The following is a 23,375-nucleotide window of genomic DNA, read 5'->3' on the forward strand; positions in this document are numbered from 1 at the left end:
AATATTCAGTGACCTTTGTTGGGTATCAGGCAGCCTGGTGATACTCACTGTCTAGGCTCACACATTGCCCACATGTACATCTGTGGAACCATACTCTAGCACCTTCAGGAGAGGAGGGGGGGAATTGTCCAGTAAAATGACATTCAGCTTATTGATAATTCTTTGTAACCGAGTTTTACATTTTCAGCTGGAGTTTATTTTTAAGCTGGCTTTTTAAGGGTCTCAAGGGTATTTTGAGAGTGAGATAGTAACAAATTCTTCTATTTTCAGCTTGCGAACAGTTTGTGACAAATCCCTTAGGACAGATTGAATTTGTTGAAGGGCATTTGTCAGTTGTCTGTAGGTACATCCCCTTGCTTTATGGAACTCCTTTGTTATAATTATACAACACACTACTATCATCTACACTACTGGAGATCTTTCAGGTTGTACAACATGACACTTTCCAGACCTGTCCAGATTGTGGAATCATTGTTTTGGCCTGCCTATTATGTGCCTATGTGTATCCTTGTGGAGGCATTTGCATCATTTATTATATTTTCTTTCTAATGCAGCGTATGGATCCTGAAGTAGTGTCACCAGACACAGCTTGAGATGGTATTCCTGCCCGGATTCAACCTTCTAGAGTAGAAATGCCATGAAATAATTGTGGAACTTGTACATTAGCTTAGAATAAATGCATTGTGGCAGCTTGCAGGGTGCTTGGCACCCAATTGCACATTGTAGTCCTGAAAAAGCCAGTGGTGCAGTAGTTCAAGGAAGTTGTAACTTTTACTGCCATTAGCAGAATAGTCCCAGTCATGGACAAAATTTGGAGGTTTGATTTTTTTTGAGATGGCAAAGTTCCGAGACTGTCTCTCTGTAAAACGTAAGTGGCAAAGACAAAGCTTTGCTGGACATGCCCAAGTAACTGTGGCATTGTCTGCACACTTGGATAAGAGCAGGTATGCTGAGCCTTTGTCCAATGCAGATGCACATGTCTCTGCTCATATTTGTAGAACAATGTTGTCCAATACATTAGACACTAGCCACATGTGGTTAATTGGGAATCCAGATGTGGCTAATTACATTTTTGATTAGTAAATCAAAAATGAGTAATAGACACTGTCATTGGGCATGTGATCTCAATACTCATATTCGCACGGCACATGCATGTGTGCTTTAACCTGTTTTGATCATTGTGTGTGCTTTACTTCCTTGAGTACTGCTTATTGGTTATCCCTCGCAGAGAGCAAGAGGAATTCCTAAAGTAATGCCCATCCTATGCAGGGGGGGCTGTTTCCAGTCAGAGGGCAACTCCCCCGAATGGTAAGAGCTGACAAAAAAGGGAAAAATCAGCTATAAACTGCAAAATGGGCTAAAAAGAATTAAACCCACAAAAAGGCAATAAAAAGTAAACAAAAAAAGCCCAAACAATTACTTACATGCCTCATATGGTTCACTCTAATAAGCTACCTTGGAGCTGAAATTCCACATAAGTTCCATCAGTCATCCGCCGTTAACCAGGGAAATGGTCATCCCCGTCTTTTCTCTGGGATCTATGGAGAGAGATCTATGGAACCCCTGCTTAATTTCAGCTCCCTTGTTTCCTGCAATTGAATTACATAAATTTTTATTATTACTATCAGCTTCCATTCATTCCCCAGATCCAGAGAAACTACACACAGTATGAGCTATAGTATTCCCTTTCCTAACTTGATTAAATACCTCCCAGTGGCACTTTCTACATTCAGAGCCAATCTTTCAGCACTCAACCGATTCAAATGAACACCATCCCTCCTGAAAAACTTACCCTCCCCAGAAAATATTTCAATACAGAGGCAAATGACAAATTTGGACTAACAAAAGAAAATCAAGCCAAATATAGAAAATATACAGGGAAAGCAAAACTGGTTAGAAAGGTGAAGAGGAAGTATGAAGACTGGCAGTTATGAAAAGTAAAAGTATAGTTAAAGAAAGCGTGAAAAAGGAAATGTTTTAGAGGATGAAGGAATGACAGTGATACCAAATGAATACTTTGCCTCAGTTTTCACAGAAGAGTGTGGTAATGGGAATGAAAAGGTACAAGAAGAGGAGGTGGAACAATTAGATAGGATAATTATAAATGAGGAAGTAATACTGAAAAAAAATTGGTAAAACTCAAAGTGGAAAAGGCACCATCCCCAACGACATCCTAAAATGTTCAAGGAAGTCAGGGAGCAAATGGCAAAGCCTCAGACCACAAACTTTCAAACATCCTTGGATATGGAAATTGTGCCAGAGGACTGGGGAGTTGCCAATGTAACATCTCTATTCAAAAAGGGTTAAGGCAGGCAACTATAGACCAATCAGTCTAATATTGGTAATGGGTAAGCTTCTTGGGGCCATAATATGGGATAAAATTAATATTCACCTAGAAAGACATTGTAAAAGGCAAGTCATGTGTGACAAATTTATTAGAGTTTTTTGAGGAAATAAAAGTGTATTGATAACGGAAATGCAGTGGATGTTGTATATATGAATTTTCAAAAGGCATTTGATAAGTTGGTACATAGGAGGCTTGTTGATAAAATTAAGGTACATGATATTACAGGGAGCATGGCATCACAGATAGGAAGTAAGTTAATGAACGGAAAATGGAGAGTAATGGTTAATAGATGTTTTTTGGACTGGAGCGATATAAACAGTGATGCCCTCAAGGGTGAGTGTTGGGACTACTGCTGTTCTGAATATATACAAATGATCTAGAGTTGGATATAGCGGTTGCAATATTAAAATTTGCAGATAAATCAAAAACAGCGAGCATGATTAACTGTGAAGAGGACTTAAAGCAACTTCAGGAAGACATAGACAAATTAGGTTTTATAAATAGGGGTATAGGGTACAAAAATAAAGAGGTAATACTAAACTATACAAATCATCGATTAGGCCGCATTTTAATATTGTGTCCCATTGTGGGCACCTTACTTTTAAGCAATAAAGAAGATGCAGAAGAGACTCACTAAGATAATACCATGGATGAGAGGCTTAGTTATGAGAAGAGACTAGAGAAATTAGGTCTCTTTTCATCATAACAAAGAAGGTTAAGAGGAGATCTGATAGTAGTATTCAAAATGAGAGGTTTCGATAAGATAAATCGGAATAAACTATTTCCACTGGTCAGTGAATCAGTAACTAGAGGGCATAAGCTTAAGATCACCACCGAAAGAAGGGCATAAGCTTAAGATCACCACCGAAAGAACGAAGACAAAGGTTTGGATAATTGATTTTTTTGCAGAAGGTTATTAGGATCTAGAATGCCCTACCAGTGATGGAAGCAAAATTTATATATTAAAATCCCTGGGTAGGTCACCGCATTCCATTTCAAAATACATTGAAAACTCCTGCGTCACCTGATCTCTATGGAAAAATGCATTATAAAATTGTCCACATGTACTTGCAATAGGTGATGCTGTGATGGGGGTTTCCATTGCAATTAAGTGTTATGTTTCTGCTCTATTTCTGAACTAACATTGCATGACTGCCTCCTTTTATCTATATCTAATCCAGTGATGTAATTGTTTGAGCAGAATAAGCCCAGTAAGTGCCAAAAATCAGGAGCAACCAGGGATTTATTAGAAAGCTTTTTTGTTGTTAAAATTGTAAATTTTCAGCCGTCGGACTATCCTATTGCACATCCATAACATCTCTTGCTGACCTGCTCACAAGCATCCCATTGATACTTACCTCAGAAGTTTCTCTTCAGCAAAGCCAAAGCATCTCCCCAGTCTGTTTTGCGGCCACCATTTTAAAAAAAATTTGTTCATGGGATGTGGGCGTCGCTGGCAAGGCCAGCTTTATTGCCCATCCCTAATTGCCCTTGAGAAGGTGGTGGTGAGCTGTCTTCTTGAACCGCTGCAGTCCGTGTGGTGAAGGTTCTCCCACAGTGCTGTTAGGAAGGGAGTTCCAGGATTTTGACCCAGCGACGATGAAGGAACGGCGATATATTTCCAAGTCGGGATGGTGTGTGACTTGGAGGGGAACGTGCAGGTGGTGGTGTTCCCATGTGTCTGCTGCCCTTGTCCTTCTAGATGGTAGAGGTCGCGTGTTTGGGAGGTGCTGTCGAAGAAGCCTTGGCGAGTTGCTGCAGTGCATCCTGTGGATGGTGCACGCTGCAGCCACAGTGCGCCGGTGATGAAGGGAGTGAATGTTTAGGATGGTGGATGGGTTGCCAATCAAGCGGGCTGCTTTGTCCTGGATGGTGTCAAGCTTCTTGAGTATTGTTGGAGCTGCACTCATCCAGGCAAGTGGAGAGTATTCCATCACACTCCTGACTTGTGCCTTGTAGATGCCTTTGTCATTCTCACCATCTGCTGCAGCTGGAATTTAGCTGTCAGTACTGAAATTGCCTGCCCCCCGCAGCGTCATAGAGCCCTTAGTGATATTGCATTGGTGATCTGTCTGGGCCCACCGTTCTGGCTCCTCACCCTGAAGACCGCACACTCGGTGCTCTGTTGAAAGATCTTCTCCTGTCACCACAGTATAGCGGTCTGGCTTCCCACCAAACAGACAGAAATCTGATGACCTTTTGCTTGCCCTGGCATCCCCTATATAAGTCCTTTTTGCTCACTCCTTGAGGTAAGTTAACCTTTAAAATACCTCAAAGAAAGAAGGCATGCCAGGAAAATTAGTAGGCCACAGACCAGTCTGCAGCCTTTGGCACACCTACTTGCTTATATTCCAAGACAACTGTCTCAGCTTCCTCCAGGTCAGCAGAACAGAGGTTTACATTTGCAGCAAGGACAGCTATAGCAAACTTGCAACAGGGATGACATTGGCAGTAGTTGGCAAGATTACCATTGCCTACAGTTGCTATGCCTATGGCTCATTCCCAGCTGGCACTACAATGCCAGGTATTATGCGACCCACATAAGCATCAGAAAGGTGTATTAGTCAGCAATAGGCAGCACTTTAATTTCCTGCCCCATTGAACACGATAACACATCACCAGGTAATTACAGTTGACAAAGGTCTTTCAGCCCATCTTAGTTCATCCATCCAAAGAGATCCTAATATCTCCATCACCCTATCTCTGTAACCTCCTCCAGCCCTACAACCCTCCGAGATCTCTGCGCACCTCCATTTCTGGCCTTTTGCGCACCCTGATTTTCATCGCTCCACCATGCCTTCAGCTGCCTAGGCTCTAAGCTCTGGAATTCCCTTCCTAAATCTCTCCGCCTTCTCACCTTCCTCTCTTCCTCTAAGACGCTCCTTAAAACCACTTCTTTGACTAAGCTTTTGGTCACCTGACCTAATATCTCCTTATGTGGCTGTCTGTCAAATTTTATTTGATAATCGCTCCTGTGAATCGCCTTGGGACGTTTTACTACGCTGAATAAATACAAGTTGTTGTCGATGTTGCAGTTTGGAAACCTATGGATATAGAGAAAATATTTCCACTTGTGGGGGAGTCCAAAACTAGAGGTCATAAATATAAAATAGTTGCTAATAAATCCAGTTGGGAATTCAGGAGAAAGTGCTTTACGCAAAGAGTGGTAAGAATGTGGAACATGCTACCACAAGGAGTAGTTGAGGCAAATAGCATAGATGCATTTAAGGGGAAGCTAGATAGGCACATGAGGGAGAAAGGAATAGAAGGATATGCAGATAGGGTTAGATGAAGTAGGGAGGGAGGAGGCTCGTGTGGAGCATGAACACTAGCATAGACCAGTTGGGCCGAAAGTCTTGTTTCCGTGCTGTAGTTACGATGTAACTCGATGCCTGATCATTTACATAAATGGGGTGTGGTACAATTTTTAATCGACAGAGTTTTTATAGAACACCTTATCAGGTCTTCAGGTTGTCTCTAAGTGCTTCACATCCAATGAATCACTTGGCCTATTATGCATCTCCAATTTTCTTCGCCCCACCGTTGGCGACTATACCTTCAGGTCTTAAGCTCTGCAATTCCCTCCCTAAACATCTCCACCTCTCTCTCCTCCTTTAGAACACTCCTTAAAATCTAACTCTTTGACAAAGATTTTAGTTATCTGTCCTAATATGTCCTTATGTGGCTCGGTGTCAAATTTTGTCTGATAAAGCTCCTGTGAAGCGCCTTGGGACTTTTTACTATGTAAAAGGTGTTGTTGTTCTAAGTTCTTCACTGACCACTGGGAGTGTGTAGATACATTTTTTTTTCTTAATCCCCACACCCCTGCCGAAGGAGTCCACCTGGCCCACCAGCACCGAGCCCCATCCGCTGATAGTTCGGTGAGCAGCAGGGAGCATTCTATTCCCCCCCCCCCACCCAACGTCTCCATTTCCCCTCCCCTCCTTCTCCCTCCTCTACCCCTCCCTATTCCCCGTTTCCCCTCCCTCTCCCATATCTCCCATTATGCATCCCTGATTTTCCACCTCCTCCTCCTTCCCCCTCCATCACCTTGATCCAGTTATATCCCTGCCCTCTAACCCTGCTTAACCTGAATACTGCACTTGGTCTTAATGCCATTGATGATTGACTCAGAGATTTTAAAAGGGAAGTCCAACCATGGCATGTTGTGATACTGAATTCAATAATACTGCTAATTTGTGGACGAGCACCAGAAGATGATCATGAAAGCAGTTGTTGTGTCATAAAAACACAACTGGTTCACAAAACGGGGTGGGAGCGCAGTTAAAATAGGCTGAATACTTACCACCCTGTTACCGCGCAATTCCTGCCCGCTGCCATTTTAACCTCGCACTCTTTTTTTTATGTTGCTGAGGTGCCAGCCAGCTGCAGGCAGTTTTCTTTTCAAGGCTGGGCCCCTGGGATCAGCATCTCTGTCTTGTTCAGGAGAGCTAGGAGATGACCTTGCCCTCCAGTGATTTGTCTCCTGGGCTGTCCTTGGCACCACTATCTGCTCTTGCTCACGTGCCGGTTGATTCACCATGTGCAGACCCCTCTAACTTACTGTCTAACGAATCTTTGTGCTGGTGCTTGGGAGGGATGAGGCATTTGACGGTGTTTCCTCATGAGGATTAACTTCTTCAGAAGTATTTTCAGGAAGGTCTTACTGCTGAAAAGGACCTAGAGGAAAGAGAAAAGGGACAAGAATTCGCATGGCACTGACCAGCTAGACAGTAGCAGGCTTGAGGCTTCACAATGAAGCTTGAAGTTGTTAAGCTGGCTGAATGTGCGACTTTTTTTTAAGGTACACGAAGGGGTACAAGTAATAGTCAGACCCTGCTCAGATAAGCCACAAGCCTCATCATCTCCAATATGCATCGCTGTTGAAGGGCCAATGATTTCCAGAGCTTCCTGCTCCATCTGGATGGGGGCCATGATGCTGGGTGGTCCTCCCTTGGCCTTACTCCTCTCCTTTATGTTGTGCGCCATTTCCTGCTGCAGGAAGAAAGGGTGAGATTTATTGAGTGGCTTTTGAAAAGGAAAGTGCATATGCGTGGGGCTTCTGCATGTAGTGCATATCCTGTGAGGGAGTAGAAGCAAGATGCAAGCAGGATGGGGAGGTTTTGAATGGAAAGCTGTAGCTAGGTGTTGAGAGAGATAGAGAAATAAAGAGCTGTATGTACCCTTGCTGTCCTTGTCAGGTCATTGAAGTGTTTTCTACATTGAATGCAGATGCTGGAAATGATGTTCCTGGAACTGACCATCTCTTCCACCTCTCTCCAAGCCTGGTGTATGTATGTCTCGGGAATCTTCTTCCCACTCATGGGAAACAGAACATCCCTCATCTCCTCCACTAAGACCTCCAGGGAGATGTCAGAGAATTTGGGTGCAATCTTCCTTCGTTCACAAAATGAATCTGCTGCAAATGAATGCAACCTCCTTTTAAGAGGTACATTCACGATTTAAATAGGCTTCTGGAGTAACATTGGAAGTTCCGCCCAGAAAGTGGGCAGGCTGCTCGTTCCCAATGTGATTGGGTGGGCAGTCACTAGCTAGATGCAAATGAGGCCCAGGAGTGAAAATAATCTGGGCTTCAAACTGATGCTGTTGGATGGGTTTGTCGCTCAGCCCACAACCCTCCCCCCACCCCGACTGAAACTCGCTCCCAGCTAAAATACCATCCCCCACCCCCCTATTATTTGTGCTGGAGGCCGAAAACTCTTTCCCCAGTTAGAAAAACTAATTGAAGTATCCAAATAACAGTCAGATAAACTATTACTGCTTGTTCTTTTTACTTTCTAGGTGTTATGGCAACAACATGGGACATGTATGATAGCTTTAAAGAAGAGGAATTGCACGAAGAGGCTTCCTTCGATCACCTAAATCAGCAAAAGGATTTGTCACAGGCACAAATTAATTTCAACAAAACTGTCCTTCAAACTTTATCAGCTCTAAGTTCAATAGGGTTAGGTACGTATGTAATATGAAAATGCCTACTGAAGAGAGACCATTTAAAAACGACACCAAAACTGTTTCTAAAAGGGACAATCAGCAAACTGAATTACAAACTTATGATGATGACAGTGTAGCTGGGGCAGTTTGTTTACATCTGAACCATGATATGAGATTATTTTCATTATAATCACTCCCAGTCACCCACCGTTTAGTTTCTATAATATACTACACCATTTTTTAAATTTAGGATTTAATTATTTAAAAACACACACAAAGATAAGGGAACCTATGAGCTACTGTTATACCGTTTTCCTGTCAATGCAAATGACTTTTGGATATGCATCAATCCAAAACAAATAGTTCAACTGGGGACTGAGATTGGCAATCTGACTGGATTGTAGGGAAAGCAAGAGGTAGTCACACACCATAGTCTGGTACTCCCGATCGTCTGCTGTAACTTTGGCCGAAGATTGACGAAATCCCTAAAGAAATGGCTTATCTCCGGTTTTCCGCCGATCTTCCACTGAAATTATGGTGGGAGATCTGGGAACCCCTGCAGAAATTCTACCCCTTCAACTTAATTTTGAATCTTTATAATGTTAGCAGAGAGCCAGTGATCCTATCAACTTTCTCCAACATTTAACCAGCCTTTGGTAGCCGGTAAGTGGAGCTCTGTGCATATGTTGTTAAAACCAGCACGAACAGACAGAAGCAATGGTTCGTGTTTTCAGTTATCTGTTGAACTGGGGAGTAAAGAATAGGAAAGAAAGAGGGGAGAACATTTTGTCTGAAGCAGGTCTCATACACTTTTGTTTATAATGAAAGAAATTAAGTCTGACCTGTTGCCTGTAAAATTCAATAAGCAAATGGGCACCTGTGGTTTTATAGCATATCTCATTATTACTACATTATGTGAATATAATCTGTGGCCGATTACTGGAAAATTGGGCCTGAATTTGCTGGAAACTTGCGCCTTAGTAATGCGCATTAACGGCGTATGCCATTATTAATACGAAAAAGTTCCTGGAAATAATGGAGTAAGTGAGTTATGCCATTACTTGCATTGCGCCATAATTTTCTGGGACATTTGTGCCGCTCCGCCGATAGCCTCACCTAAGCTGACAAAGGTTTTTTATCGTCGCTCAGCCCACCATTACAGTCAATGGCGATTGCTAATCTGCTGGATTGACGCCATTATTTGTGGCGCTGCCAGTTAGACTGAAAAATAATGACGTGGGTGACCTGGTATTGATGTGATTTATGGCCCTCACATGACTCAGCCTGGGAGGTCACAAAGGGACCATTAGAGCTGTGGAGCCTCACCCCAGCAGTCTGGAAAATGTTCTTAAGAGTTTTGTTTTCCAATTCTCTCAATTTTGACTGTCTTTTGTTGCCAGTTTTGCCATCCAGTGTCTTGTTAGTGTCTGAAGGCAATTAGTTTCAGGACCCCCACCACTTTCTACACATTAGGAAGGTGAAAGCATTGTAATGGGCATTCCCCTGTTATTGATTATTATGGACAACCTGGAGGAGGGGCATAGGGAGCAGGCGCATCGCTTGAGGCACCGTGGCCGGAGACTGAACTGATCTCGCTACTAAATTTTCATTTAGGTTTTTTTTAAGACAATTGTGTATTGAGGAAGATTAAAAATTATACTATGACATTTACAAATCTGCTGTAATTACAGAAAGTCGATCCACCTCTTCGGCGGAGTCGGAAAGTATTGTCACTGTCCAAGGGACTGAAGAATTAGACCGTGACCCAGAAGAACTCCTGAAAAATGAGAAACTAAAGCAAGATTTGTTCATTATGGAACGTGTCATTATGGAGAATATTTTCCAGCCTAAACTTGCTGCTTATCGACAACTACCAATATTACCTGGTAATTTATGACTGTTTAAGGACCATAAAAGCATAGAAATTTACAACAAGGAAAGAGACCATTCACCTCAACATGTCTGCCAGCTCTTTGCTCAAGCAATCCAAAACTAATCCCACAATCCTGCTCTGTTTCCTAGCTCTGTTTCATCCTCTGCTTCAAATGTTTTTCTACTCTTCCCTTGAAAGATGCAATGGTCTCTATCTTAAATACTTCCTGTGGCAAAGCATTCCATGTTCAAACAATTTTTTTCACAATTAATTTTCTTCTATCCTCTCTCCTCACTCTCTTAATGACAATTTTAAATTGATGACCCCCCGTTCTATTAAATTCCATTAAACCTCTGTTAAATCTCTTCTTAGCTACTATGCTCCAGTGAAATTAGCAGCCTGGAGCTTCCTCCGCATTTGCAATCTGCATGCAAATGAATTACATAGTTTAAACGATCGCAGAATTTTGTGCATAAGTGACTTACACCCAGAGTTAAAATTGGGGCTATATTTCAATTGTTAAAAAGTAGCTCAGGCACGTATCTTATAACGCATGAAGATAAGGAATAACTGTAGACATTTCTTAAACTTGTAGCTAATATAAGCACCTTCCCACTGAACGAGAGTTTGTGTGCTAGCTTTCAATATATAACAACAACTTGCATTTATATAGGGCCTTTAATGTAGTAAAACGTCCCAAGGCGCTTCATAGGAGCCTCATCAGACAAAATTTGACACCGAGCCACATAAAGAGATATTAGGTCGCTTGGCCACTCTGGGGCTTACCATGGTAGCAGGCTGCTGGGTGCTCCATTACAGAGTTTGTGCACTGTGATGTGCTCACACAGTGGCTGGTGTATTTTAAGGAGCGTCTTAAAGGAGGAGAGTGAGGTAGAGAGGCGGAGAGATTTAGGGAGAGAATTCCAGAGCTTAGAGCCTAGGCAGCTGAAGGCATGACCGCCAATGCTGGAGCGATTAAAATTGGGGTTGTGCAAGAGGCCAGAATTGGTGGAGCGCAGAGATCTCGGATGGTTGTAGGGCTGAAAGAGATTAAGGAGCAGCGAGGTCGTGGAGGGATTTGATTAAATGCCAATAATCACAGTCGTTCCAATAAATTTGAAACCAAGAAATTAATGGCTTTAGCTTGGTATTCTACTCACTCCTGCTTATTCTAATCTTGTCCCTAATTACTATAAATGAAAATTATTTTTCTTCTGCTCCTTCCACTGCCCAATTTTATTTGGTTAGCTGAAGTTGAGTCCAAAGTACAATTTTTCACCCTGTCAAGGGATTTATTTTCCTTCGTGTGTAAAGTTGAAGAAAATTTATTTTATTAACCTGTCAGAAGATTGGCAATTTTTGATGCTTTTTTTTCAACTCTGCCTGTATAGATAAAATAACTTAAGGTGTTTTTTTAATCCATCTAGTGTAAATGGAGTGAATTTAGCATCAATAAAAACACCTCATATGATGGAAGAACCCCATAATAGGTTTTGTAATATATACGTTATTAATATCCTCGTTGTTCTTTACTGAACTGTTGTGTGTTTAATAGTGTAGTGGTGAAATGAACAGCATGAAAAGATTTTAATTGTTTAAGCCTGTAAACAAAGGAGAAAAAATATCTTTTACTTCAGTTCTAACTGTATAAAAGAAATTGAACTGTTTCTTCCATAAATTTCACTCTGGGGCTTACCATGGTAGCAGGCTGCTGGGTGCTCCATTACAGAGTTTGTGCACTGTGATGTGCTCACACAGTGGCTGGTGTATTGAAAGTGGAAGCACAGTAGAGGGCCATAGAACATAGTAGTCAAACTAATTGATTTGTATTATCATAACAATGGCCTTCAAGAAATTACATTGTAACAAAAATTTAAAAACTAGTAGAAAATTGGAACGGCTGTATTGGGCATGTCTCTAAAAGCATCATATGGTGCATCACATAATTTGAGGAGTGAAAAGAAGTAGGTTTCAAAAGTAGAGCTCCCAAAAATTGTTAATTAAGAAAGGAAATAAGAAAATGTTGGGAATCATCTTAATGAAGCATCTTAAACTAGGTTAATGTTTCAGGTTCGATCCTTTATCAGAACTGCTCTGATGAAGGGTTCCATCTGAGATGCTGCGTGACCTTCTATGCATTTCCAGCATTTTTTAAAATTCAGGTTTCGAGCATTCACATTTATTTCTTTTTATTTCCTCATTAGGAAGCGTCTACTGTATCCTAACATTTAACTCTTGGTATTACCTAGATCCAAATGAAAATCCTAACGCTGAGGAAGAGTTGATAGACAGCATAATGTTGTTGGATATCATGAGTCCAAGATTGCAGCCACTCTGGTCTTTTACCTGTAGTCTTACCAAGGGACGCAACGTTAGTTGCATGGTCTGGAACAAACACAACGTGGTGAGCAAAGTTAAGGGGACAGCAAAACAAATCATTATTAACTTTAACTAATACAGCAACAGTGTTAAAAGGATACTACAGTTGTGTTAAAATGATAACCTAGAAATTTGATTGATCGTGCCAGAAAACTGGCTGCAGGGGGAGGGACACGCACTGCACGCGCCTATTTACGTAGGTGCAGGGAACTTGTGAAATTGGTGCTGGTAGCTCGTTATAATGAGTCAGTCGTGCAGATAGCACTACTCGCGCTGCTTATTGGCTGCGCGCCTTTTGTGGGGGGGCGGGAAATTGCGGTCTCTGATGCCACTTAAAGGCAGCCTACACCTCTTAAAAGGGAGGTGCACTGTGGCTGCTGACAGGAGGGAATGCTTGTGAAGAGAGAAACAGAAATACCTGTAGGACAGGTCTCTGGGTACTCGGACACTGCTTTGGAGGCCCTGGACCAGACGGTAGAGGAGGGAGATCCTGATCCTGATCCCCAGGGGGGCCAAAATGCCCTCCAGCCAACACCCCCATCATTGAGGGGGTCAATTCAAGGAGCTTAGCTCTGAATGTAGTTGCAAAGCTGAAAGAAGGTTAATGACCTGAGCAGTAAGAATCCTACCTCTCATCTCAACTACTCTCTCCTCACACCTGCAGCTCCACCAAGCACAACACTTCCTTCCCCCACTTCCCTTCACTCTCCTACATTCACAGCACCACACTTCACTCCACCTCTTTCTCCTCCTAATTAGACACTGTACCTCCTACTCTCACCAATATTGCAACCCTTACTTCCTCATATCTTGTACACAACATCTGCACTTTCAACTATGATGGGCACATTCTCAAAACATGGAGGAGTCTGGCTCCAACATGTGTCAGGGTTTTGCGCAGAACATGGAGACCATTCTGTCAAGCATGGAGCAAGTGATTAGCTCCATGAACATGTCGGGGGGCCCACCATATATAGCTCTGGTGACATCCCTGACAGCTTCCATGGCAGGTCACACTGCTGCCACGAAAGCTCAAACTGCTGCTATCTTGGGTCTGGAGTCTAGTATTGACAAGGGCTTCCAGAGCATCAGCCCACCATGGCCAAATGAAGTGTCCTCAATTGAAGCTCAACACCGTTCCACCGTCCAAGCTCGTAGAAGCACTATGATAGGTAATCGAGCACACAAGACAGGCACTAGAGGGTTGCACAAGGGTGATTCTTAATTATTCCAGTTGACTGTTATTCAGATCTGGTGAGTTATTGAAGTAAAATTTCTGTAGTCAGTTGAGAGCAAGACCCATAAGGCTGGACTGAAGAAAAACAATCAGGTGTTGGCAGTGAGGACAATGGTGATAAGGATTGCAGAACTTTTACTGTATTGGGAATGGGAGGGATGGTTAAAGTGAAGCAATCTTGGATGAATTGCTGTCTGAGAGCTCTTGTATCTAGGGACACTAGTGGTCGATGCTGCTCCTCTGCATCCTCTTCATGCTGCTCTTCTTCCTCCTCCACTTCCTGCTGCCCAGGTGGTGGCAAGGGCTGGTCTCTCAGTATAACAAAGTTACGTAGCATGCAGCGCACAACCACTGATCTGGAAACCCAGTCAGGGGTGTATTGCAGAGCTCTTACCGAATGGTCCGTGCAGTGGAAGTAGAAAGTTAATACAAGTGTGATCAGCAATAGATAAAAGCAGAGCTTGACTGCGTTGCTAAAGTGATATTTCATAAAATAGTGGAGAATACATCAAAGTAATCTGAAAAGATCAAATCCCTGTTAAGTAACTCCATTCATTTATAAAAAATGAGTTAGCTGGTATTTGTGTTGTAAGAGTTGTACTTTTAACTGTGAAACAGAATATGAGTTGTGATATAGAGATTTTTTGCCAATGCATTATCAAACTGCAGGTTAGTGGACTGAATCTCTAGTAAATTGACAGTTAATAGATAGGTGTTGAGGTTTTAGTTCAGTAACTTTACTTATTCATAAAGTTAATTTTGAGGATAACTTCGTTATAGATATATATTATGATGAGAATAAATTATTTTTGTTATGTCGGCATACAGGACCTACTGGCTGTGGGTTATGGGCAATTTGGATATAAGGAACAGAAAGGAGGACTGATTTGCTGTTGGTCGCTGAAAAATCCTATGGTAAGTTGAACAAGAGTATAATTAGAATTTGCAGCTAATTGTTAAACCGCAATTGAAACTCCATTGAATGCAAAATTTTAGTTGGGCCTAGAATTTCCTCAAAATGACTTGCACCATTGTTAGACCTTTAAAAAGAACTGTTGCATCCACCATTAATTACTTGTTAATGCAGGTGTTGGGTGTAAAATCGGTGTACAGCTACAGCAAGCAGCTGAACTGCTTGGAAAGCACAGTGCAGCCTTAAAATATAGTTCAACTTGCACTCTTCAGCAACAGACTGGGGACATGTGAGAGCAACAGTGCTTGGCTCTTTCACTACAGGTCTTAGCGATATTTTTATTACACTTGTACAGAAATATGACCACTCAAGCATTATCTGTACCCAAAGCCAGCAGGGCCTGCTATCAAGCCAGAGAAGAACGCACAACTTCAACCAGTCAGACCTCCAAACCTTCTTGGATGTGGCAGCCACATGTCACTCAGAATGATCATTTATGCCACCTGGAGGGAAGTGGCACTGGCACTGACTGCCAACTTCCTCACCCCTAGGACTGCAGAACAATGGCGTCAAAAGTTCCACATCCTTTACAGAGCGGCCAAGGTAACACACTGCACATCTCTCCCTTCCTTGTCAACCCTGGGCACTAGCACTCTCTTCACCCTCTTAAAACAACACTTCTACAACTAACTATGGCTACCCAGCTCCCCTCACAGCAATTACATATATGCACAGCCCTAAAACCTTTTCCTCCACTTTAGCAGCCTCATAATCCCCTTATCCCTTACTTCACCTCTCCCATGCCACTTGGCACACTCTCCTCAACTGCTAGCTTTACCCTCATTCACTATCTTCTGGCAGGACAAATTGGCATGCAATGCCCGTCACAAGCAGACCACTGAACCCACCTTTGAACCCTTCACCCTAGATTATTACAGTGTCTCCCTGGCATCTCTGTGAAGCAACACACAGCCACAACCTTTCACCCACTTCTTTGTCTCCCTAATCCCAAGGGAGTGATGCTCACCCATTCTTAGCATTTACCCTCCTTTCCTGCAGATCCATCACAGCAACAAGCAATGCAGGAGGAGGAAGATGATGATGGTAGTGAAAAGGATGTCTAGGACCAAGCCACCCAAGAGGTGCAGCTTCATGACACCGCTGTCTATCAGGACAGCAGCACATGTCAGGCCTCCAGCCATCTCCCTCATAGTACTACACCAGTGAAACATGGGAGGCAACAAACCTCAGTCCCATGAGCCTTCTGTACAGCACGAGCAGCCAACCAGCTCTGGTGATTCTGGCCCTCAGGTGGCACCCAGACGAAGCATGAGAATGGTATTCTCCCTACCCCTGAAAAGTCTCAATGGTGGGTTGGGGATGGGAGAGTAGGGGGTTCTGAAAACCTGTCATTGGTCCGACCCTTTGAGAAGCAGCCGGAAGCAACTGAAGGTATCTGTGGTTAGAATGGCAAAAAAACTGCTTAGAAATTATTTCCTACCTTCAAAAATGTAAATATCTCCAACCTCTTCTGTTTCAAGAACCCCTTGTTTCTGCCTTGAACAGCTGATTGTGTTACTACTATGCCTCACTGAACAGTGTCTAACTCACCCCAAGTGCAGCAGCAGTCCACCTACAAGAAACTCAGGTCTTTTGCTATTGGCTCTCATTCTTACATAAGAACTTAAGAAATAGGAGCAGGAGTAGGCCATATAGCCCCTCGAGCCTGCTCCGCCATTCAATAAAAGCATGGCTGATCATCCACTTCAACTCCACTTTCCTGCCCTATCACCATATCCCTTGATTCCCTTAGTGTCCTAAATTCTATCGATCTCAGTCTTGAATATACTCAACGACTGAGCATCCACAGCCCTTTGGGGTAGATAATTCCAAAGATTCACAACCCTCTGATTGAAGAAATTCTTCCTCATCTTGGTTCTAAATGGCTGAGCCCTTATCTTGAGACTATGACCCCTAGTTCTAGACTTTCCAGCCAAGGGAAACAGCCTCTCAGCATCTACCATGTGTAGAAACTTTTTGGGTCTTTCCCGGAGATTCGTGGACCTGGACAATAGTTCAGACAAAGAAAGCCACCCTGATGCGGTAGTTTTGTGAATCAAAGTGATTCTTTATTTAATGAGTCAAAAAGACCACATAGCAAGCATGAAGCAATTCAATCAATCAATACGTGGACTACTCTACCTGATAATACAATTGGTGGATCGCAATGTACTTATCTAATGATTTAAAAAGGAGCACATAAGCAGGCATGAAGCAAAGTGTGCAAGTGGCATAACCAACCTTATGCATCAAAGCAGTTGTCTAGGTCTGGAAGTGGGATGTTGATTGCTGTGGTAACAGGTGATGTGTTGAATAATCTGTCGGGTGCTATGTCTATGTTCTTTGTCTCATCAGAGTTCCAGTTCAGTAGTAGAGTGTTGAAGTTTTGTATCTTCTCATCAAGGTTTGTTTTGTTGTCAAAATGCAGAAGTAAAGTCTTCTTGTCAAAGTCCAAAAGCAAAGGCTTTTTGTCAAAATTCAAAAGTACAGTCTGTTGGTTGAAGTGCAAAAGTAAAGTCTTCTTGTCAAAGTTCAAAAGCACACTGTCGGCACTTATGCCACAATAATTGTTCAACTGTTGCTCCTACAAATGTTGACTGTTGAAGCTTCTTCCAGCTTCTCCGATGTTGTCTCTTGTTTTGACTGCTACGATGTCTTGTCTTTATATGCTTCTGAGCAAATAGGTATGAACCAAGTTACAAGAAGGCCCAATTTGTCCATAGCATTAAGATGGGTAGCTGGTTGGACCACTCATGGACCGTATGAACCCCTTATATCCTCCTCTCTACGTGAAGCCAGGTGTCCTCTTATCTTTGTCCACAACAACTGCGAAGGACATTGAAGACCTTCTGAAAGCTTCTTCTTACCAGTTGTTATTGAAAGTTGCAGCCTGTTAACAGTGTCTGTACCGTATTGCTCCTGCAGTGTTAAACTGATGTCCAACTGTCCAATTTAAATGGTCTGCACTTTGCTGTTTTGCAATTGTGCATTCATACTGTAATCTCCAGGGAAATTAACCCTTGCTTTCAAATGTACTGTCAATGTACTATCCAAGTGAATGTCCAATTCCTTAAAGGGACTGGATAACCCTTTATGTTGAATCATCCAGTAGTTCAAAAGAATAAAATGGGATTTGAGCCAATGTCCAAAATCCTTATACCTGTCAAGCCCTCTAAGAATTTTATACATTTCAATGTGATCACCTCTCATTCCTCTAAACTCCAGAGAACATAGGCCCATTCTACTCAATCTCTCCTCATAGGACAACCCTCTCATCCCAGGAATCAATCTAGTGAACCTTCGTTTTATTCCCTCTAAGATAAGTATATCCTTCCTTAGGTAAGGAGACCAAAACTGTACATAGTACTCCAGGTGTGGTCTCACCAGAGCCCTATAAATTGCAGCAAGACTTCATTACTCTTATACTCCAACCCCCTTGCCTTCCTAATTGCTTGCTGTACCTGAATGTTAAATTTCTGTGATTCGTGTACAAGGACACCCAAATCCCCCTGAATATCAACATTTCTTAGTCTCTCACCTTTTAAAAAATATTCTGCTTTTCTATTCTTCCTACCGAAGTGGATAATTTCACATTTCTCCACATTATACTCCATCTGCCACCGTCTCGCCCATTCACTTTATGTAGTTAAATGAGACTAGTGGTGATTTGGTGGGCAGATTGCTGGCAAGCTGGAGAAGCAGGAGAAAACTTGGGGGAAACCATTTAAACATGGACGGCGTGCAGGACTAGACAGATTAGATGCAGGGAGGATGTTCCCAATGGCTGGGGAGTCCAGAACCAGGAGTCACAGTCTCAGGATACAGGGTATGCCATTTAGAACCGAGATGAGGAGAAATTTCTTCACTCAGAGGGTGGTGAACCTGTGGAATTCTCTACCACAGAAGGCAGTGGAGGCCAAGTCATTAGATGTATTCAAGAAGGTGATAGATATATTTCTTAATGCTAAAGGGATCACGGGATATGGGGAAAAAGCGGGAACAGGGTACTGAGTTCGACGATCAGCCATGATCATTTTGAATGGCGGAGCAGGCCCGAAGGCCTACTCTTGCTCCTATTTTCCATGTTTCCATGACTTCCACCTGACTTTCCTTGCAGAAAAAATTTCCTAAGCCTTACCATCACAGTAAGCGAAACTCACCTCCTTAATGTTTATGTTAAAACACTGATAAAACATCATGGATACCTGCTCCTTGTAGCTATTCTTGCACACCTTTTCATATCAGATCCTCTCTTTGCACTAGTGCATTATCCACCATTGCCACCGATGCCGAAAGAAAAACTGACTTTTCCTTTTTTGTGTTATAGTTCAGGCTGCCCCCAGCACTTGCCCTCATGTTTATTTCAAGATGCCAGTTTCTATAAACAGAACCGAGGCTGTTATGAACTAAAACTTGTGACTTTATGGCTGCCATGTCTAGGATTACCATGAAACTGAGAATATGTGGGCTGCCCACCAAGTTTTCCAGTTACTTTTGCAGGCAGAGGTAACATCATCAGATCAATGCATACAGGCTAAAACCACTTGACCAGATTTATTTATGAGAAATAATACATAGACATAGAAAAATACTAAACCATCCTATACATAAAGATGGTAGAACTGGAATCAGTTTGCAAAGTGTTTATATTCCCTTTTACAACAGTGCTTCTAAAGTCTTAAGAAACAAGCAACAGGATCTTTGATGAAATAGTCAGGTTTGTCTCTTTTCTAGACCTTCAAGATGAGATGCAGCTTGTGACAGTGCAAGTTCCAGTTCACCCAAGGGGTCTAGAAGATTTTACCAGAACTGAAAATTAGCAGTTAGCCCTGTGGTTTTATGTAAAGGGATTTCTTTCATGTTACAATCACTGTACTTGCAGTAAACAAACTGATATTTTTACATCTGAAAGGTGAGGTGCTAATGGTTAGATTTGCAGCTTCATCCATATATTTCCTCCCAGACTGGATTTCACATTTTATAATGGATTTTCCTAATGGCTTAGTATGCAGAGAGAATATATTTGTCTACATCACTGCCCGTCAACCCACAAACTTGCCCCCAAGTTGTCAAAGAGATTGCAGACAATTCTTTTATCAGCGATCTGTTTTCCTGCAGCACGATTGCCTGCCATTTTTAAATTTAGTGATAGTCTCTACTTTAGGCCTAGTTTAAAAAAGCCATATGAAATAGTCAGAAATTTATCACATTTTCAGTCTAACATTCATTACTGTATGAAAATCCTACCAAGTATGAAACAAATAAGTATTAGCTCTTTATTTTTCAGTTCTGGAATCATCTACACACCTATATTGATCCTCCTTCATTTGCCCTTCTTCACACATCATGGGCATTTCCAGGAGCCAGTACAATCATTTCTATTTGTTTAACTCTTTAAGAATGAGCAATTGCATCCAATGATTTCCTTTTTTCCAAACCCCACATAGTGGGGTAGATCTTGACTTTCTGCAATAGTGTAAAACATGTGATAGCAAGTCGGCAGCCTGTTTTACACCTCTCCTGATTTTTATTTCCATCGATTTCCATTTCATTGGAAGAACAATCTTTTCATTAAGAATGTGACTTAATAGATATAATTCTACTTTCTACCCTCAAAAATGTATCTTTGTATTTATACTAGTGGCCTGAGCGCATCTATAACTGTGAAAGTGGAGTTACTGCACTGGAGTTCTCTGCAGATACCCCCAATCTGCTGGCAGTGGGCCACTATGATGGAACTGTAGCAGTCTACAACATACGCAACCCTGAAGATGGGCTAATTCTGGACAGTAGGTGAGATCTTGGTCATCATTTTGGTACAGTACAAGCCATCTTACGTGCACTTCTTCCTGCATCCTCACTGTTGAAATCGAGACTAACCACACAATCACCTACTCTAACTCATTCTTTCCCAGAACCTCAAAACTGTGGATCTTCTTATATCCCTCAGTCTTCGCTTCCTCGCACAATCTACAGGTTTCCAATACCCAAGCCTGGCATCACCAAATCATTACTTCTTAATTTATCTTCTCTTCTCACCTACCCTTTTCAACCTTGGTCATGTCCTTCATTTTGGACCTTCACCCTTCACCTAGGTTTCTCAACCTAAAAAATGTCCAAGTTCCCATTTGGCATGAACATTGATATTAGTAGGAATAAAAGACATTTTAATGTATTTTGTTAATGAATATGGTAAGCTGGCTAAGTTTACAATGCAATATAATATAGGAAATATTTTAAATATCTGACACAGATATTAATTTATTACTGCAACCAAATGAATCATATTTAAAACAGGATTGTATAAATTTTGAATTTATAGGTGAACACCTGTAACAAGGCTATCATCAGTATATTTACAACATCAGTGCATTCAACATTAATTTGTTTGATAACTTAATATTTTATTCATTTAATACTTTGATTATTCATTATTTTGTGATCATCATTTTATTCTCCTCATTTTATAAGAAATTATAGAGGCACTTTAGAGTTCACTACATTTTCTCTGATGCAAGATGTTTACGAGTACCTGGGGTAGGAACAGGAAAATCCGGCAAGGCTCCTACCGCTTATCACTATCCAATACCCCTATTAAAACATATGAAACACGAAAATGACAGGCAGGAAAAGACCAGCTGGTCCATCAAGCCTGCCGCACACACATCAGCATCGTGACTAGACAATTCCTACCCCCCAGAAACCTCTCCTGGGAGAGGCAAAGAAACAGAAAAAGAAATCAAAGGGAAAAAAAGGGGAGAAAATCAAACATATGATGGACCAGTTGGTCCATCATATTAACTACAACTTTTTGGCTGCGGGATTGAAGCCAATTCCTAATCCAACATATCAGATTCTTACTGATACCACAAGATTCTATCTTGTGAAGTAACCCAATGTGAGGTACATTATCAAAGGCTTTTTGAAAGTCCAGGTGGACAACGTCTACTGGATTTCTCTCATCCACTGCCCAAGCGACTTTCTCAATCAAATTTGTAAGGCACGATCTATTTTTCTGGAAGTCGTGTTGTGTATTTCTAATGGCCCCTTCCCTTTCCCAGTGATCATAAAGGGCATCTCTTACGATCCTTTCTAGCAGCTTCCCAATAATGGATCTCAGGCTGATAGGCCTGTAGTTCCCTGGGTCTAATTTGTCCCCTTTTTTGAATATATGAACTACATGAGCCAGCCTAATCTATCAGTAGGTATGCAATCCACCCCTTTCATTATTTTATGTACCACTATTGGGTCGCCTCTAAGTCTACGCTGTTCTAAAGTAAATAAATGTAAGGAATCTTACAACACCAGGTTATAGTCCAACAAATTTATTTTAAAATCACAAGCTTTCGGAGATTATCCCCTTCGTCAGATGAATGAGTGAAAAGGTTCTCAAATCGTATATCTTATACTATGTTGGGACAGCATCACACCAATCAAAAGGTGTCGTTGTTATTCAAACAGGCCAGTCACGGAGAACAGCACGTCCCAGTACACTGGATATACATTGTGTCGATTACACAGGCAGGCAGAAAGAAACTCAAAATGGCAGAGAGAGAGAGAGAGAGAGAATATTAAAAAACATATAATTTTTTCCCCCTTTTTGCTGGTGGGGTTACGTGTAGCGTGACATGAACCCAAGATCCCGGTTGAGGCCGTCCTCATGGGTGCGGAACTTGGCTATCAACTTCTGCTCGACGATTTTGCGTTGTCGTGTGTCTCGAAGGCCGCCTTGGAGAACGCTTACCCGAAGATCGGTGGCTGAATGTCCTTGACTGCTAAAGTGTTCCCCGACTGGGAGGGAACCCTCCTGTCTGGTGATTGTTGCGCGGTGTCCGTTCATCCGTTGTCGCAGTGTCTGCATGGTCTCGCCAATGTACCATGCTCCGGGGCATCCTTTCCTGCAACGTATGAGGTAGACAACGTTGGCCGAGTCACAGGAGTATGAACCATGTACCTGGTGGGTGGTGTCCTCTCGTGTGATGGTGGTATCCGTGTCGATGATCTGGCATGTCTTGCAGAGGTTGCCGTGGCAGGGTTGTGTGGTGTCGTGGACGCTGTTCTCCTGAAAACTGGGTAACTTGCTGCGAACGATGGTCTGTTTGAGGTTGGGTGGCTGTTTAAAGGCGAGCAGTGGAGGCGTGGGGATGGCCTTAGCGAGATGTTCGTCGTCATCGATGACATGTTGAAGGCTGCGGAGAACATGGTGTAGTTTCTCCGCTCCAGGGAAGTACTGGACGACGAAGGGTACTCTGTTGGTTGCGTCCCGTGTTAGTCTTCTGAGGAGGTCTATGCGATTCTTCGCTGTGGCCCGTCGGAACTGTCGATCGACAAGTCGAGCGTCATATCCCGTTCTTACGAGGGCGTCTTTCAGCGTCTGTAGGTGTCCATCGCGTTCCTCCTCGTCTGAGCAGATCCTGTGAATTCGTAGGGCCTGTCCATAGGGGATGGCCTCTTTGACGTGGTTGGGGTGGAAGCTGGAAAAGTGGAGCATCGTGAGGTTGTCCGTGGGCTTGCGGTAGAGTGAGGTGCTGAGGTGCCCGTCTTTGATGGAGATTTGTGTGTCCAAGAAAGAAACCGATTCCTGAGGAGTAGTCCATGGTGAGTTTGATGGTGG

The 23,375-nt window shown here is 42.4% G+C and overlaps 1 protein-coding gene across 6 annotated transcripts in view; it reads left to right on the plus strand.

Annotated features, from left to right (window-relative positions):
* dnai4 (dynein axonemal intermediate chain 4) overlaps positions 1 to 23,375 on the plus strand; it is a 116,433-nt gene that overhangs the window by 48,338 nt on the left and 44,720 nt on the right. For 5 of the 6 annotated variants that reach the window (XM_067990374.1, XM_067990370.1, XM_067990369.1 and 2 more), the window contains exons 7-12: positions 8,150 to 8,317; positions 9,991 to 10,185; positions 12,422 to 12,576; positions 14,617 to 14,703; positions 15,092 to 15,304; positions 20,403 to 20,554. In XM_067990374.1, coding sequence (XP_067846475.1) covers positions 8,150 to 8,317; positions 9,991 to 10,185; positions 12,422 to 12,576; positions 14,617 to 14,703; positions 15,092 to 15,304; positions 20,403 to 20,554 — 970 coding nt within the window. The remainder of the gene's footprint in view (positions 1 to 8,149; positions 8,318 to 9,990; positions 10,186 to 12,421; positions 12,577 to 14,616; positions 14,704 to 15,091; positions 15,305 to 20,402; positions 20,555 to 23,375) is intronic. The other variant, XM_067990372.1, reaches the window with a different exon arrangement.

Source organism: Heptranchias perlo, chromosome 9 (assembly GCF_035084215.1).
Source record: "Heptranchias perlo isolate sHepPer1 chromosome 9, sHepPer1.hap1, whole genome shotgun sequence".
In the NCBI taxonomy this organism is placed as follows: domain Eukaryota; kingdom Metazoa; phylum Chordata; class Chondrichthyes; order Hexanchiformes; family Hexanchidae; genus Heptranchias; species Heptranchias perlo.